This window comes from Patagioenas fasciata, chromosome 1 (assembly GCF_037038585.1).
Source record: "Patagioenas fasciata isolate bPatFas1 chromosome 1, bPatFas1.hap1, whole genome shotgun sequence".
NCBI lineage: Eukaryota > Metazoa > Chordata > Aves > Columbiformes > Columbidae > Patagioenas > Patagioenas fasciata.
This window is the reverse complement of record NC_092520.1, coordinates 162444718-162460987: the sequence shown is the minus strand read 5'-3', so window position 1 is coordinate 162460987 and position 16270 is coordinate 162444718. Positions and strand designations below refer to the sequence as shown.

The 16270-nt window shown below is 37.5% G+C and overlaps 1 protein-coding gene across 15 annotated transcripts in view; it reads right to left on the bottom strand.

Moving 5' to 3' along the window:
- Positions 1-16270, bottom strand: part of NAV3 (neuron navigator 3) — a 554398-nt gene that overhangs the window by 39635 nt on the left and 498493 nt on the right. For 13 of the 15 annotated variants that reach the window (XM_071799425.1, XM_071799406.1, XM_071799412.1 and 10 more), the window contains 5 exons: positions 12327-12368; positions 9837-9997; positions 7770-7958; positions 5261-5313; positions 774-797 (listed from right to left, as the gene is read on the bottom strand). In XM_071799425.1, coding sequence (XP_071655526.1) covers positions 774-797; positions 5261-5313; positions 7770-7958; positions 9837-9997; positions 12327-12368 — 469 coding nt within the window. The remainder of the gene's footprint in view (positions 1-773; positions 798-5260; positions 5314-7769; positions 7959-9836; positions 9998-12326; positions 12369-16270) is intronic. The other 2 variants (XM_071799417.1, XM_071799444.1) reach the window with 1 other exon arrangement.

Here is a 16270-nt window from a genome sequence, read left to right as displayed (position 1 = left end):
ATAGTAAAAATAGAGGCAGCACAAACACAGGAGTCAGAAGGCATGTGGCTCTGTGAAGTGGAAGTGCCCCTCTTGGTGCTACATTTTATTGCTGCTACTTCTTGATGCCCTTTTAAAACGACCAGAACTTCATTTTGAGAAAGGCTGTAATTGTATTCAGCTGCTGACCTGGGCTTGGCACCCATTCTTACACACTGTGAGGACAAAGAAGCTGTTTTCCATGTCAGATTTGATTTATATCTGAAATCAATCTGCATTGCTCTGAAATCCATCAAAGTGATCAGTTTCAGAAATTTAGTGTAATGCAAAATGTAAGGGAGAGAAGTTCAAAGCGAACATTTGAGGTATTTTTCTCCTGAAAGGCAGCACATTACTTAGAATTGCACAGTTCCTCAGATCCAGTACAGAGTGGTATTAAGTTTGAAATGAGACCTATCAAAACTCCCCCTCTCATAAGCCTGATTTCCATTGATTCTTTTCACCTTTTCAGAACCTCAGCCAAGACGCACTCTTCAGCATGGTGCTAAGAAAACAACTAGTGCACTAGAAGCTTCCTCAGCTCTTTACCAACACTTCTCAAGAAGTGGTGCAGAGACACAGAGTGTCTTTTCCCCAGCGACTTAGCAGTTGAGCCATAGCAAAACTTCACTTTACCAAACCCAATCTTTACCAAACCCAATCTTTACCAAACCAAACTTTAGTTTACCAAACCAAACCTTAAAATAAAATAATGCATTTAAAACGTAAATATAAAAATGAAGAAAAGCTCTTACCTCTGAATGTGCCTTTTCTTCTGCCTGGAAGAAAATAAAGGAAAAATAGCTTAGGAACAGTATGCAACATAATTGTGGTAACAGAAAATAAAAGCCAGCTACACTGAAGTGGAATTAATAGTTTCACAGATCCATTACATTTAAGGAAGGTATGCACTAAGAACAATAAATGGAATTCTTTTCAACTTACTTGGCAAGGCTCCAGGTTAAACCCCAGAGTCTGCCAGCATACCGACAATATGGAACAGTGGATAAAGGGAGAATAGAAATAGAACTGCACAAACTGTAGCTACATTTCTAAGGTACAAAAGAAAACTTGCTATTCTATCACTGCATGGACTCTAGCCTGTTACCAGCAAACTTTTACACAGTAATGATTTTTATGGCCCTGGAACTATATTCCTAATAGACTAATCCCTGCTAAGAGAAGTTGGCAGCATACCAGCAAAACATATATAGGAGAAGGTAGAGGGGAGAGTGGTACTTGCACTGTAAAGTAGTTTCTTCCATACAAAATATTGACCAAATTTTTAAGGGCTATCCATTCATGCTAAAGTTTCAGCTTAAACTTCCTAATAATATTTAATGATTTTAGATATTTCCCATGTTGTTATGTATTGTGCCATATAATGATGCCATTTACTCAACAGTCTTTTTCAACGAACTAAGAAACTAAATCATTGCAAAGCAAACCTTTGAAAGTCATTACATTTGCAAGCATGGGAGTAGTTTAATTTAGGAGGCATTTGGCTGTCAGAAAAATTTTGCCTCAGTGGGATTCTAATGGAAAAAAATGGCATGCCATGAGAGATGAATCCTTTTGTGAGAGAAAATAAGAATCAGTTAATATACTGGAAATCAATCCACCCCACGATCTGAGGTAGCCCAGCTTCAGAGAAGCAGACTAACATTGTCTGAAGTAAGCAGTGAAAGGACAATACGGGTAGAAGAATTAGCTATAAATAGTACTAGAAAGGCTAAGAAAACCCAAGATAAGGGTTCCTCAGAAAATTCCCAGACATCAGGCAGTATCTGTTATTACAAATTAATACAGCCTCGTTTTAAAGCCTGTATTAAGCAGAACTTTTGTGCTGTTAGAAATTTAATGATCGATTACAGAAACGCTTTCTTCTTCTACCTGATGTAGGGGGAGAAGACTTTTAGAAAATGTCTCTTTCCACAAATGTTTATCTGTTAACAGTCACTGAAAAGACTGAGATGCTATGATATTTCCCTGTATAACACTTAAAACTGTTTTTGGTTGTAACTACTGTAATATCAGGTGGTCCCTCATCCTCAGACCACGTCCCCTGCTGATGAAAGAGGTGGCACATGTTGTTACCAGATGATTCCCACTCAGTACAAGGAAGCATTGCCTCTGTCTCAGAATTTTGTGGGCAGTGGAAGAAGTCAGTGCAAGAGGAAGAACAGAATTCTGGGCATACTACTATCTTAAAACATAAAATTTGGCAACCAAATACATCTGAGTAGTTTGTAGTTAGGAGTTCATGCTGACACCATTGTAATCCAGCACTCAATTACTGTTTCAAAAAGCTCTAAAGGAAATATTTTTTTTCTCCCTCTGCTTCTCCATCATATCCATGCAACACATCCTTGTAAGAATTTTTTTTTTTTTTTAAAGACTTAAAATATTAATATACAAATGACATGTCCTTACACATCTCCCTTGAGCTTGGCTTAGCAGAGTTAATGAAGTCTAGGGATTCTAAGTGTAGCTAATGCTGAGAATCAGTGCGAGAAATATAGCAATTAGCTAAATATGTGCAAATTACAGTGTCTCACCTACTGAGCAGGAGGAGATTAAAATTGGAGACAACCTAATGTAATTTACACTATCACACATATTTTTCAACTTCTCAGAGAGCTAGATATATTCACTGCCAAAACTGAATCAGTATTTTAATCCTACAGTCTACTAAATCCGCTTCCATGGTATACTTTTCTGTGGAACCAAACGTTTGTCTGTCTGCCTGCATATCTCTACAAGCCAGACTTCCAGTCTATTCAAGTAAGTCCTGAGAACCCAAATGCAAACCAAGAAGAAAGCCAATACATACAGAAAATACTAGTGAATGCAGAACTTCTTTCTCATTGCAATGACAGCAAATCATGATATGTCTCTTCTAAATCTCATATTCTAATTCTCACTGAAACAATCTTCAGATAATAACTTCAAGCTTTTCAGCTATGCTTTGGTAATAATACATAAAGATCTTGATCTTTATTTTAGTACTTTGTCTGGATTTCTCTGGTGATTAGGCTGCAGAAAAACACTAGCACCAAGGCTTAAGGCAATGTTTGATAAATCTGATAAATATATTTATTTGAATGAGATACTTCTGGAAAGGCAGCTGTTTTGGAATTCCTGTTTAGTGATTATTTTACCTGACTTAAGCAAGCCAAAATCAATACTCCTTGAATTTAGCAACAGCTGAAAGCATGTTATATGTGTAATAACTCTGTGAAGTTATCCCTCTCTGAAGGAAATAGGGTACTGTACACTATCATTGAACAATGAAACATTGTTCTTTACTTTAGGCTGATATGATACTGATTGACAACCTTTCATGTTTCTATACTCCACTTGTGAATCATCTTCTGATTAATTGCTGAAAAGTTTAATTTTTTTTCACAGGATGATAGGGAACAAACAGAAGAAATTCTGATCAAAAGTCATTCCTAAAGGTCAACCCCAGTGATTTTCTCATACTAATTCCTTTCTTGCCCTTTACACATTTTTCTCTAACTTCCATTATCTAGTCTACATAATCCATTACTTAAGGAGTGGGGCTTAGCTGTAATGTGCATTCACAGGCAGATGTTTCAGAACATATTGCACTGGTTTATGGGATGAACTTGGGTAAATAATTTAAAGTGTGTTTTGCAAGAAAATACTGTTCTCTAATGTCATGAGTTTTAGGTGATACTTGCAAGATTGTCTGTAATCTTGAATAATAGCAGGTTATATAAATAGGAAGTATTAGTAAGCCCTTGCTACAATACACAACATCAGAGCAGAGATATTTCAAAATTAGACTGATCGGACACTGAAGGCATCTTGTGTCACTTTGTAATTTGATTTTTATCATCTATCAGTTTCATAATATTCTTCTAAAATTTGATATCAAAGTGTGAATCATAGTTTTGGACACTTCCCCATGCAAATTCATTATAGCACTTCATAGACAGGGAAATAATGGTATAGATTTTTCCACTACCAGAAAGTGAGAAGCTTTGCTTTGCATGTCATACCTTATGTGCTTCGGTCTGTATGTACATTCTACCTCCTGAAAATAATTTGGGGCTAATCTGCACTGGAATTGTTTGCAACTTGCTGCTAAGATCTGGACAAATATACTGAATGTGTACCTGATATTTCAGACATGACCCTGTACAGACTATTTTATGATTAAACAGAACCAGGAGAGACACTATTGTGATAGACATTGTGCACGGATGCAAGCTACTTTCCAAGCTAACAGGAGTTCAGGATTGAGACGGGGCTACCAGCTGTACAAATGGTACAAATGCATCACACTGCATGGGCTTGGAATTCCCAGGCAAGAACTGTTGTTGGCTCTGGGCAGATGAGTCCACCACAGTCCCAGGATGATGTTATTCAACATCTGAAACTGTGGAGAGGAGATGGACTATTCATGAATGCATGGCATGAAAAAAGATAAATGGGTTGCTCTCATGTGAAGATGGGCTACTACAGCGTGTAATTGCAGTTAGAGAGTAGGTTGCAAAACAGCTGTTGTGTAGCACCAAGAATGGCCAAACATGTTTAACTCCTGGTATATGGATGATTTCTTGTTAGAAGAGCAATTGAAGCAACAAATTATGTGGAAGGTCTCAAAAAAGATACCAAAACAATAAAAATAGAGAAAACAATCAAACCCAGGAGTTCTGCTTGAGCTAGAACACAATTATTACTCAATCTAATTAACCGAGATTAATAATTTTTTAAAGACAAACTTCCTTTGGGAATAACAGTTAAATGCTGTCATTTGCAACAAAGATCAGTAGACATTTAAACTGCAAATTGTATCTCCCTTACCCTGAAGCAATCTTGTGTTCTTCAAGAAGTGTATCTCAAACAGTGACATGACAAAAACACTTTGTAAACTGTGCAATTAGAGAACTACCTGAAAATAAGCAAAATCTCTCAAAATTATCAACTATGATAGGATAAAGACCTCCATTAAAGAGAGACTCCTATACTATTACTTTCTATTTAGCTTTCAAAATATACACTACATGATTTTAAGCAATTCTAAGCAAGTTGCATAAAAAGATGAAAATAATGTATTCTAAAGTAGCACGACAATAATATCAAAGTTGAAAATAAATGTCCCTGCTTTATTGCAGTACAATTTTAATCCTCCTAAACCTCAAAGTATTGAAATTTTCATGAACAAAGAACAAAGGCAGGCAGAACTTATTTCTGAAATGTCAATACTCACCGTAGAGTAGAGAGAGGATGTGCTGGAGACAAGTGATAATGAGGACCCATGTACTTTAAGAAAAGGAAAATAACATGAAATATTGATGAAAGCACACATTTTCCCCCATGCAGCTCAACAAATAAACATCTTTTTAAAATGAGAAGCAATCTTCCATGAAGAGCAATTATAAGCTATCAGTATAGAAAAGCTATTGATAGTTTTTTTCCTGCACTTAAAAAGATGGTTCTATACAGAAAAAAAAGCACTTTCCTGTGTATGAGGTAGGAGAGCGAACCAGTGAGGTTCAGTATTATTACCAGGAAATGAAGCATCACTTTTGTTGTTTTGACAACAAATCACTTGATAAATACACTCTTTAGAGAAACCAGTAATTGAGCTGTTTATGCACCTGTCCAAAGCTGAGCAAACTGATTTTAATAAAAGACTGTGCTTTGCAAAACCATTAAGACTCCCTAGGGTGACATCCCAGGCTTTCCTCAGCTGGTGTCCCTCCTCAGCACAATACACCACCTGTGTATTTGTGGTCCGTGTGAAGGGATTACTGCAGGATGTAGTGACATATTTCCACTAATCATCAGTAGAGTCAGCCTCAAGAGCAGTGAGTGAATGTCGCAGGACTTCAACTCAACAAATGGGGTTCCTGCTCTCTCTGAAAATGGCAAGTGAAGGCTAAACTGAACCAAAATTACCCCTTCTCCTTCTGATGATTCTCCAGAGAAAGGATACACTAACAGATAATTTTAAAGAATATAATTTATTTCATTACTTATTTTCATTTTTGTTTCAAAATTAATTTGTTTAATATTTATAATCTTCCAGGGTTTGGTAAATTTTACTTTAATAGCTACCTGGCAACCGTATACCAAACTGACAATACAAGAATACTTGGATAAGCCAAATAGACTTTAAATCTAGTTTTGTAAGTGGGTAAATATTTACTAACATGTGGTACAATGTACACTGAAACCTTGTTGCTTTCAATCTATCCTTGGTTGTCAGTCTCTGCTTTAAATGTCTCAGCTAAACTCTCATTCTGCTCTTGTATACAGTGGCTCTACCCATTACCTCACGTCTTTCACTGGAACCTTCCTCAGAACTATCTTAAATAAAAAACCATTTGGCCTTCCAACAGCATAATCTCATGTTAATCTCTAATGACCGTAAACTGCTGAAAACTGTTTATTATTGCTGCATTAACATTCATTTGCTGAGGCTGATCATGGTTATCCACTCCAGCTGGATATGAAACATGACCAATGAAATAGCTTTCATCAAGGCCACTGGTGACCCATTACTGATATTCTAGATTTAACACCTCTTTTTCTATGCATAAATTATTTGCCTTGTTTTCTTTATTATTCTTCCAGTGTTTCCTTTGACAATTCTCCTGTTCCTCAGCAAAGGCTCTGTAGTCACCTCTGTCCTTGGATTACGTGAGATGCTTCTGTGCAGTCAGCCATCCTTTCTGTGCTGACAACTCACAGCTTGATCGGTCCTGCACCCTACTGCTAATATTACATACCCAGATGTCTGCCTGACATATAATCTAAAATACAGAAGAAGAAATTGAAAAGTAAAAGTGTGAGCTGTCCGTTATTTCATCTATGTGTTTTTCTTTTTTTTTCCCCTTTTATCTTATAACTATGAGCTTTGGGACTAGGGGAGGACTTTTTTATTTGCTTATTATAAAGACTGTTTATATTGTCATCACTTAGTACTAAGCAAGATTGATGAGATGATGTTATAGAATGAAACTCCACTAAATTTTAGGGTTTTATTTATTTATTTGGTTTTGTGTTTGCTTTTGTTTTGTTGTTTTTTTTTTTTTTAATAGGGTGCGAGAACTTTGTGCTTATAGGAATTCTGCAAATAAATCAGATTTACCAGAAACGTTGGGCAGAAGAAAATATTACAGTGCATTTAATGAGAAGCTTCCAGATGCTCTGTAGTTAAAATATTAAAAAACAAACAAAAAAATATTCCCCATATTCCAGGTATTGTACGTAGCATTAAAAAAAAATAGATCAACAGTAATAATCTACATGAAGAAAGTAGTGAGGGCATATTAAATGACAGAGTTTGAATACAGAAATTCATGTATTTTTTGCTGTAGGAGGCTGTAGGAAAGTGAGGAAATGAAGCTACTACAAAAGAAAGGAGATACTAAGTTGTATTGGAATTTGAGGAAAAAAAAAAGGAAATACGGAAGTAGGACTAAGAAAGCGTGGAATCACAGTAGTCAAGGTGTGCTCAGACACTTCAAATTTAGAGGCAAAATAATGAAATTATTTTCCAAGAATGCTTTCCTTTCCTCCAAAATTTCTGATAACGGCATACCCAGCATTGCATATTATTGTGTGACTCCAGCTCTACAGAATAATAAAAAAAAAGCTTCACAAAATTAATTAAGTTTTTATTTTGCAGAAGAAATATTTTAAAATTTTACTACACTTTGGAGACCTATTTTGGGACTTATTCACTGATCCAAATAGCAACTCAGTCTTACCTTCTTCCATGCTGTCCCTGAATGAACCTGAATGACTAATTGCTCGTGGTCTCTCTTCTAGGGATGTAGCACTGCCACACAGTTGGGAGTCATCATAGAGATCAAAAGAAGTGTCTTGTGCAGGGATGCTGTTTGAACGCATCATGCTGGGTCCAGGAAGGTTAAACTGAGATAGGTTTGTTGGACTCACTGGAATACAAAGCTTTATTAGTGAAGCACATTTCCATTAAATGAATTTTGGTTCTGCACAAAATTGTAATGTAGGACTAGCATGGCTAGGTGGATTTTACACTGTCAAGAAAAGGAAAGGTTTTTATTGCTACATACAAAGCCACCACAAAAAAAGTGAAGCAGATGATATCCAAGGAGCTGGAACTGGATGAGACTAATCCTGTAAAACACATGGTAGTGCTAACACTGGTGTCTGAATTCACACTTGTTCACTTTGACAGCCCAAGACAGAAAATCAATGGGAGAGATTCAAAAGTTAAGTTAAAAAACAACAAGAAGTAGTAAGTATTTTTTACAAGTAGTTCTTCGAATATTTCAGTATCTGTATTTTTATACCTATACTAATGACTGCTGTTAAGACCAAAGTTTATTGGCATATACAAGATTTTTATCCTTTGATTTTCCATAGCACCTACCACTATATTAGGTTAAAATTCCTGCACAGGCCAGTTGAATCTCATAATAATAAACAGGATTAGTCTGATCGCTCATGGTTGAAATCCAGAACAACACTAATGAACTTACTTTAAGATTTTGCAAAGTTTGTTTGCCAGTAGGAAGGAAAGCCTGGTTATGGTTCACCAGGACCACATGAACTCAATGCCTGGAAGAAAAAGCTAATTGTGTATCTAAATTCAGCCTCAGTGTTTGGACTTTTATTTTAGATCATGCAAGATGTGCCTTAAGTCATAAACTATCAGAGCAGCTGTGTTGTGAGAGCAAATTATTCCACAGGGCTATGATAATGGAAAGAAGCAAAGGACAATGACAAAATAAATTTTAAAAAAATCCCTGATCTTATTGCTCTCTGCTGTGAGTACAAGAATTATGAACAAAAAGAAGATAATCGCAAGCAGAAAATGATAGACTGAAAGAAACACCTCTTAAAAATAGCTGTGTCTAAAACTACTGCAAGTACATGGAAGAACTCCAAAGCAGTGGCTTACTTAGCCAGGATCCAGTTTCATTTTTGAAAGTAGCTTTGTTCAACTTCTTTTCCCATATGTATTAAAGACCAACATTTGTATGTCTGATCAAATTTCTTTTGAGTGATTTTAACGTACATATGCCATAAGCTGTGACAGAGTGATAGAAGTGTGAATGCTTCAAAGGTTGCTGCTAATTCCACAGTAAGGGCCTAAAACACAAAAGCTCATTATCAGCTTAGATATGTGTCCAGCGTGGTGCAAATAAATGTTTTTCTGTTAAGCATTAAAAAAAAAATAAAAAATCTAAATTGGTGTTGAATTAACGTGACACAAGATCCAGAAGAACCAAAACTTAATCTTGACCTGTAATCAAATAAAGATGAAATGTGACTCACATCCCAAAATATTATATTGCATTAAAGATTAGGAATTGGATTGGGCCAAGTGCAGTTAAAGTTAGGTCCAGCCACTGAAATGCATTGGAAAGGCCTGTCTCAAAGCAAACCTATATACAGGAAAAAAGCAATGTTTAATGTCTGGGTTGACATTCACTAAAATCACTGCAAAGAATCCTACTCATAGTGAATCTAAAAGATGAGTAACTTTGAACTAGATTTCTAATTTCCTAACTAATTTCCTCCTCTGCCTCAGATTTTCTTCTCCTTGGGCAAGTCATAGAGAATCTGTGCTTTTTTTTCTGTATGCAAAATAGTAGGTAACCTGACCTACTCCATGAAAAACACCATGAGTTTCCCTTCACTAGTGAGGTACCACAATATGATGATGGAGATGTTGAATTAAATCTAGTTAAATTAAAATCTAGTTTGGAGAACTAAGAAATATGAATGGTTGAATTTTATGTTTCTGTTCTAGAGTGAGAGAAACAGTGAAGGGAAACAGCATTTACCCAGGTTGGAAAAGTGATATTTTCCAGTTGCAGATGAAGACATAGCTGAAGGAGAAACAAGCGGGGACTGACTGCCAGTGTCTTGCAGGCCTCCAGTTGAATGGGAGCGCAGCCATTCCTTGCCTTCCTCCTGACTCGTCTGCCTGGATGATGGCGTATATCTGAAAAACCACAGCTGACATGCTCAAAACAATGACAAGGTGATGGTTTGAAAAGAAACAGGTGTCACATAAATACCCTTCACCAATAAGATAGAACGAAACCCTTGAAAAACATCTAGACCAGTCAAGTAATTATTAACAGGATTAAATTTATCATCTTACTACAACAGAGAAAGTATAGGACTTGAAACCCCTTTCACATTCATCCCCCTCCCCAAAACAGCATTCCCTTCCTTTGAAGAGATATGATGATAAATCATAGAAGACAGACAACTGAGCTGACAGGAAAGGACTTCAAAGCTATAGGAAGTGTACAGGCTGATGCAAAAGCTTGGAAGCTGTGTGTTGGATGGGGAGCAGACAGACTAGAAGCCAAGAAATGGGAGTAGCTGCTTACAAAATGGCATCTGCCACAGATCATGTGGGCAGTTGGTGACGTGACAGAAGTGCAACAGAGCAACAGCTCTGAAGAAGGAGTTTGCATCGGTAATGACAGCTGCTCATGGTCGTACATGCAGTCTGTCACTCTGTATGCTACTTGAGATTGTGTCCTGCGACAAACTTGGGGCGGAGGGAAAGGGACAGGAAATATCTGCAATTAGGAGAAACACGTTCTCTGGAAGGAAGAAGTCTGACAGTGAAATCATTAATCAACTGCTTCCTGTGGCAAACCAATAAAACGAGTGCAACTTGACACATGGTCTAAGAGGGAGAACTGGTAACTCACTGGCCCAGCCTCTTTTGGATGGGCTGGAAGAAAGGGCAATTCTGGCCATGGTTAAACATCAAAACATGCAGGTAGTGTCGGTCTTAACCAAGAGGTTTGTTTCAGAAATATCTGCAATAGCCTGCTTCATTCAGCACAATCTCCTGCTGAGAAACGAGCACCTTCACCACTGTCATCAGCCATCAGTGCTCCCTAAACAGCAGAGCAGAGACTTTAACTCTGGCTTCAGGCCTGCAAGGCACAAGGATTCCTGCTTAGAAAGCAGAATAAATGAACGTGTAAGTTCTCATGTTGTGCTTGGGGTTTTGTACAATATTTTAGGGCATTAAAACACCTTGTCCTGATTAAAGATTTACTTCCTCTCTCCTTTCAAAAAGACGGCTATGATCTTTGCTTATAAATGTGGTAGAGCAGAGTTACCCAGTAGTTATCAGATCAGATAGATGGCAAAATAAGAATTCAAGATCTGGGTCTTGGACTGGTATCTCTGCACATCAAATCAAACTGACGGTCTTTCTGGAATAACTGATCAGGATTATATGCGTATAAACTGTTTTCCTACTCCATTTCACTTTCAGCTTTCAGCCACCATTACAATCGTATAGCCACAAACCTCGAAGATCCCATTGTACCCTTGCAGGGTCCCCTTTATGCTTCTTTCATGTCCTCCACTTTTTCCATTCTCTCCCAATCCAAAGTGATTGTTTCAAGGTAATGGGAAATTTGATTAAATTATCTTTAAGGACCATGTAGTACAGAAGTGGAGAAGGTGATATCTAGTGACAACATTTTAACACTATGTTAATATTTCATAAAATATTATTTATCAATAACTTAAGAGATTTCACTGTGCGCTTTCAGTGACTGGAAGGCTGCAGAGTGTCTGTGTGCATCACATATACCATGGCTTGCCAAATCTCCTTCTTGGATTCGGGGGAGGGGCTGCCATGCCTGATGAGACCACACAAGTTAACCAATGATCCCCTCTTAGAACCATGGAGTGCGGAAGAGGGTAGATGACTTCTGTTTTCTGTGATGAAGACAGCTCTAATTAGTGGGGAATTAGTAGCAAAGTTGGACTCTGAACTTGGAAAGTGATCAAGCAGACTATCTGGAGCAGGGCTCATTTTATACTTACAAACCTTCGATACTAAAATTAGTATTTTCTAGTCTTCTCTTTAAGTAGATCTTCAATTCAAATTGCATGAGTGTTTGCACTTAGAGCCCAAATTAAGATCCACCTCTAAAATATCATTTTGCTCAATTATTTTTTGAACTGTTAGTCCCATTGAATGGCAAACGTATCTTGTTCTGTCTCTTTTAACTCTTCCAGATTCAATGCCTTTTAAGATTCATTGCATAAGCAAACTATCCATAACAGCATTCACTTTCCATTACATGTATCTTGAAAGGATATTTATTAAACAAGGCAGACATGGAAAGAAAAATCCATTGTTAAAATCTACACTTCTTGGTTTGAGTGTAAGTAGCAAGAACGTCGTTATAAACAGGATCAACCACAGGAGAAAGAAAAGGAAAGACAGTGTAGAAAAAGTTACAGAAAAACAGAGAAGTAGCAGTCATGCTCAAAAAAATATATACCTTAATCCCTTTTTGGGTAGTGTATTTCTGTCAAGCTGCATGCTGTTAAAACAAAAAAAATCCCTAAGGACATACAATAAACAGGACTGTTCAGAATTACAAAGTTTAACAGTCTAGATATGTGTGCATAACAGAAGGTCATTTAATGCTTTTTAATATATCTTTCATGATAAATTCCTGACTCATTGGAGGAGACAATAGGACATGGACTGCTGCACATTCATTTTTCATCTAGACAAGCTCTGGGCTGGGTCAATAGTAATTTGGGGACCATCCAAGTCAGAAAGAAGTCCTTCCTTATCATTTCTAACCTTCCTACAGCTTCACCCTGCAATCTGTGCGAGAATCATATGGTCACAGCATGAATCTTTATTTTTCACAGTTGTGTATGATGTGCCAATAGATTTCCAAAAGAAATGAAGGTTGCGGCACCTGCTAAGAGACAGTATGGCCTTGCCAGAAGCCAAATGACAGCTCTGCTTGTAGAAATACGTGCTAAATATACAAGAGTCTTGGCTTTCTGTCGTTGTGGGGCTCGCATAGTAAGGTGATGGTGCGAACAAGAAATACTGACACTAGAACGATGTTGTTCCATATTCATGCACACATGGTCGCAGAGTGGTTGATCACCTGAGATCTACAGATGGAGTTTTCCTGATTTAAACGTCATCACTAACAGGACATCCAGTAGCCTTCCTTCGAATAAGTGTCATTTGGGCATTTCCTCATAAAGACTTGGTAGATCAGTCCCTGACCAGCGTGGGTTGAATCTGAGCTAGTTATCATTGAGTAAGTGTTGCAATGTTTAGTGTCACCATATGGATTACATTGTGATATGACTTTAGACAGTTTCTATATTACATATCATAATCACACCACTGAGAGCAACAGTAACTTAGGACCCTTCTTGCCCAGGAAAACTCTCACATCAATAAAGGTTGCTTTCTATCATGCTGGGGGTGCTAGAGGCCCCACTGCCATATAACCTTGATCCAAATAGGTAAAGGCAGTGAAAATACTGTTGGTGTTAACAACCTGTTATCATTAGATCTCAGACTAATGGAAATAAACCCCTCTTACAACCAGGAAGTTTAATAGGCAGTTTTACTGGCTTAATCAGGGCCTTGGGGAGAAAGCAAATGGAAGCATAAACTTTGCAGGATTTCAGCACAGGACCAGCTATCATGGTCCATGTGAGAATAGTCCTCTATCAGAGGGCTAAATTTTCAGCATTTTGCTCCCAACACAACTAAAGCAACCAAAAATGGTTGGTAAAAACCCCATATGTTTGCATGATTCATGTGTTTTTCTAGTTCCTTACAGAGAAGAATAGGGCCCTGATGTTCCTTTATGTACCTCTAAATTTCAAAGCAAAGACACATTATGATAATAACAAAATCTGTTTCTTCTGCAAAGACTTCAAACATCCTAAAGAATAATACATTTTCTAATATTACTTTAGCTTGAAGCTCTATGTATTTCAAAATAATCTATAACACATTATCTAAAAATAAAGGAGCAAATCAGTGCTCCTCTAAAGTAATCCACTGGCAAAAGTTATGTAAGTCAGATAAACAGGCTAGCAGTGACCACATGATTTTCCTAAAAAAAATATTAAATTCAGATACCCAAATGAAACAGAGATAAATCTTCCTCAAAATGAGCATGGAGTTATTGCAACTGCATAAAAGTGAACGTAGCAAAAGTGGATTTTGCTTTTTAAAAAATACTAAATCATATGAAAATGCTCCTATATTTCAAAAAGTGCATGAAAGTATTAACCACGCATGGTTCTATTTAACTATTAATTCAGACCCATAATTGCCCATATATTTTTAGTATCTGAAGCAACGCATCCCTCAATAAGTTGGGTATGTTACTTCGACAGAAATTGGACCTTTGGTAAATAGAACTGAACTGTGACATGTAGTGATCCCATTAGGACGCTGACTGCAGAGCTCAAAATATCTCCAAAGATGATATGAAAAATGGTCAATCTTTTCCTGAAAGAAGCAATGCATTCTTGGAATCTGTCTCTTTGGCTCGAAATGATTATCAACATAAAGTGAGGCTGAGAATATTGTAATACGCCTGATGTTTTCATTTGCCATGTCAATGGCCAAAAGTAGCCTTGCAGGTGAAGGCTGAATTTATGAAGCCCACTATATCTCCATTCTATTTTGTTTATTTTGCACTGCTGAAATCATCTGCAAGTTTTCGGGAGGAAATTACAGGGAGCTTTACAGTTCTCAGGTTCCTACCTGTGCTTGGTGTTGAGGTTAACTTGGAAAAGGCCTATTATGCTGTATCTTTGGTCTATATCTAGCTGTCACAGAGCTATTAGGGAATAAAATTATTGCAAGCTAAGAAGTACCCAGGGAGGTCTAGGGTTGGCTGGGCCAAGCTGATATGGGACTTGCAAATGGATGATAACACAAGAAAATCTGATACATGATGCTGTGCTTCACACCTTAAAACTACCACCATCAACTATGGTGATAATTTAAAACAACTGAAAGTCTTGAAGAGTTTAAGTGGATTTCCATGCACTTTCGTAGCCCTTAAAATTAAACATAATTTTGAAGCAAACCAGAGCAAGCCAGCCATGTAATTAGAAACTACTTCCACCCTGCTAATCTAAAAATGCAGCCATTATTGCTGATGACACCACTGTTAATTTCCACATTTTTATGCATTGCTTCATGTGTCACTCAGACTATGAATAAGAAAGACACAAGTCTTCAATGTCCAACAGCAATTAAGGCTTCAAAATAACTATTAGTGATGTGTCCACCTGGAAAATTTTATCAACTGAAGCAGTGATATTTCACCAATTAACCCCAATAGGCAATATTATTTTAGAGTATAAGTATCTGTAGGATTTATTTTAATCCCTCTGAATCGTGGTAATCTAAACCACAAGTGTACTCCCACATAGGGAGTTACACTGCTGTAACAACAGAAGTAGACTTGTCTAAACAAATACTGCTGGTGCAAAACCATCAGAAGTCCTGAGGGAGATGCAAATTCTGCTGAAAAAGCAAATATTTTGCTAGTATTTCCTGAACTCATTTTCTGGTTATTACAATGCAAAAAAAGATTCTCACTAAATGACACAAAATCTGGCTGGAGTAAACTTTGACACTGTGTCAACAGAGCAGTTACTGGGGAGTGCTGTGTTTATGCTACACCATTGCTTGGTGGGTAACCTGAAGACTGCAGTACAGGGAATTAACTAATACTTAAAGAACTAACACTTAAAGAACTAACATTTAAAGAACTAAGGAGCTAACACTTAGAGAGCTAACCCTTAACCCACATCACAATTGCCTAGCCTGGCTTAGCTTTGTGTAACTTCTTGTATGAGAAACAGGAGCTTGCTGATGACTTCACAGGCTTGCAAAAATAAAAAACCTTGGGTGCATCATTGGTGCATCCTTGGGTTAACTAGATGACAGAAACTTGGGCACAGGACAGGAGATATGCCAGTTCTAACCAACTCATCAGTTTGAGTCCCAGCCAACTCAGCACACCAGGCCAAAAGTAACCGTGTACAGCAAAGAAGACCCCGGTTCACGACCACTGTGCAGGTGCAACCAGGAGGGGCTGGTGGTGGAGACTATGGAAATGATTTCCCGGAACTCATTGTAATAAGAACCACCTTCTCGAGGACAGGTTATGAATATGTATAGGTGTTCCAAGAACTTTCATTAATATGTAATACTTTACAGCATTTAACCAAGCTCACAGCTCCTGGAAATTTGCACATGTCTGAGGTGGAATTATTCCCCCATGTGTCCAGCGCTGTAAATACATACCTTTTTTACAATCTCAAAGGTTGTAAGCTCATTTCCGTGCCTCAGTTGGGAGTGGGCAATGTCTGATCATCCCTGGAGGGATGTGTGGGCAAATGTAGCAGAGACCTTGCAAACTTGCTGTCTCCA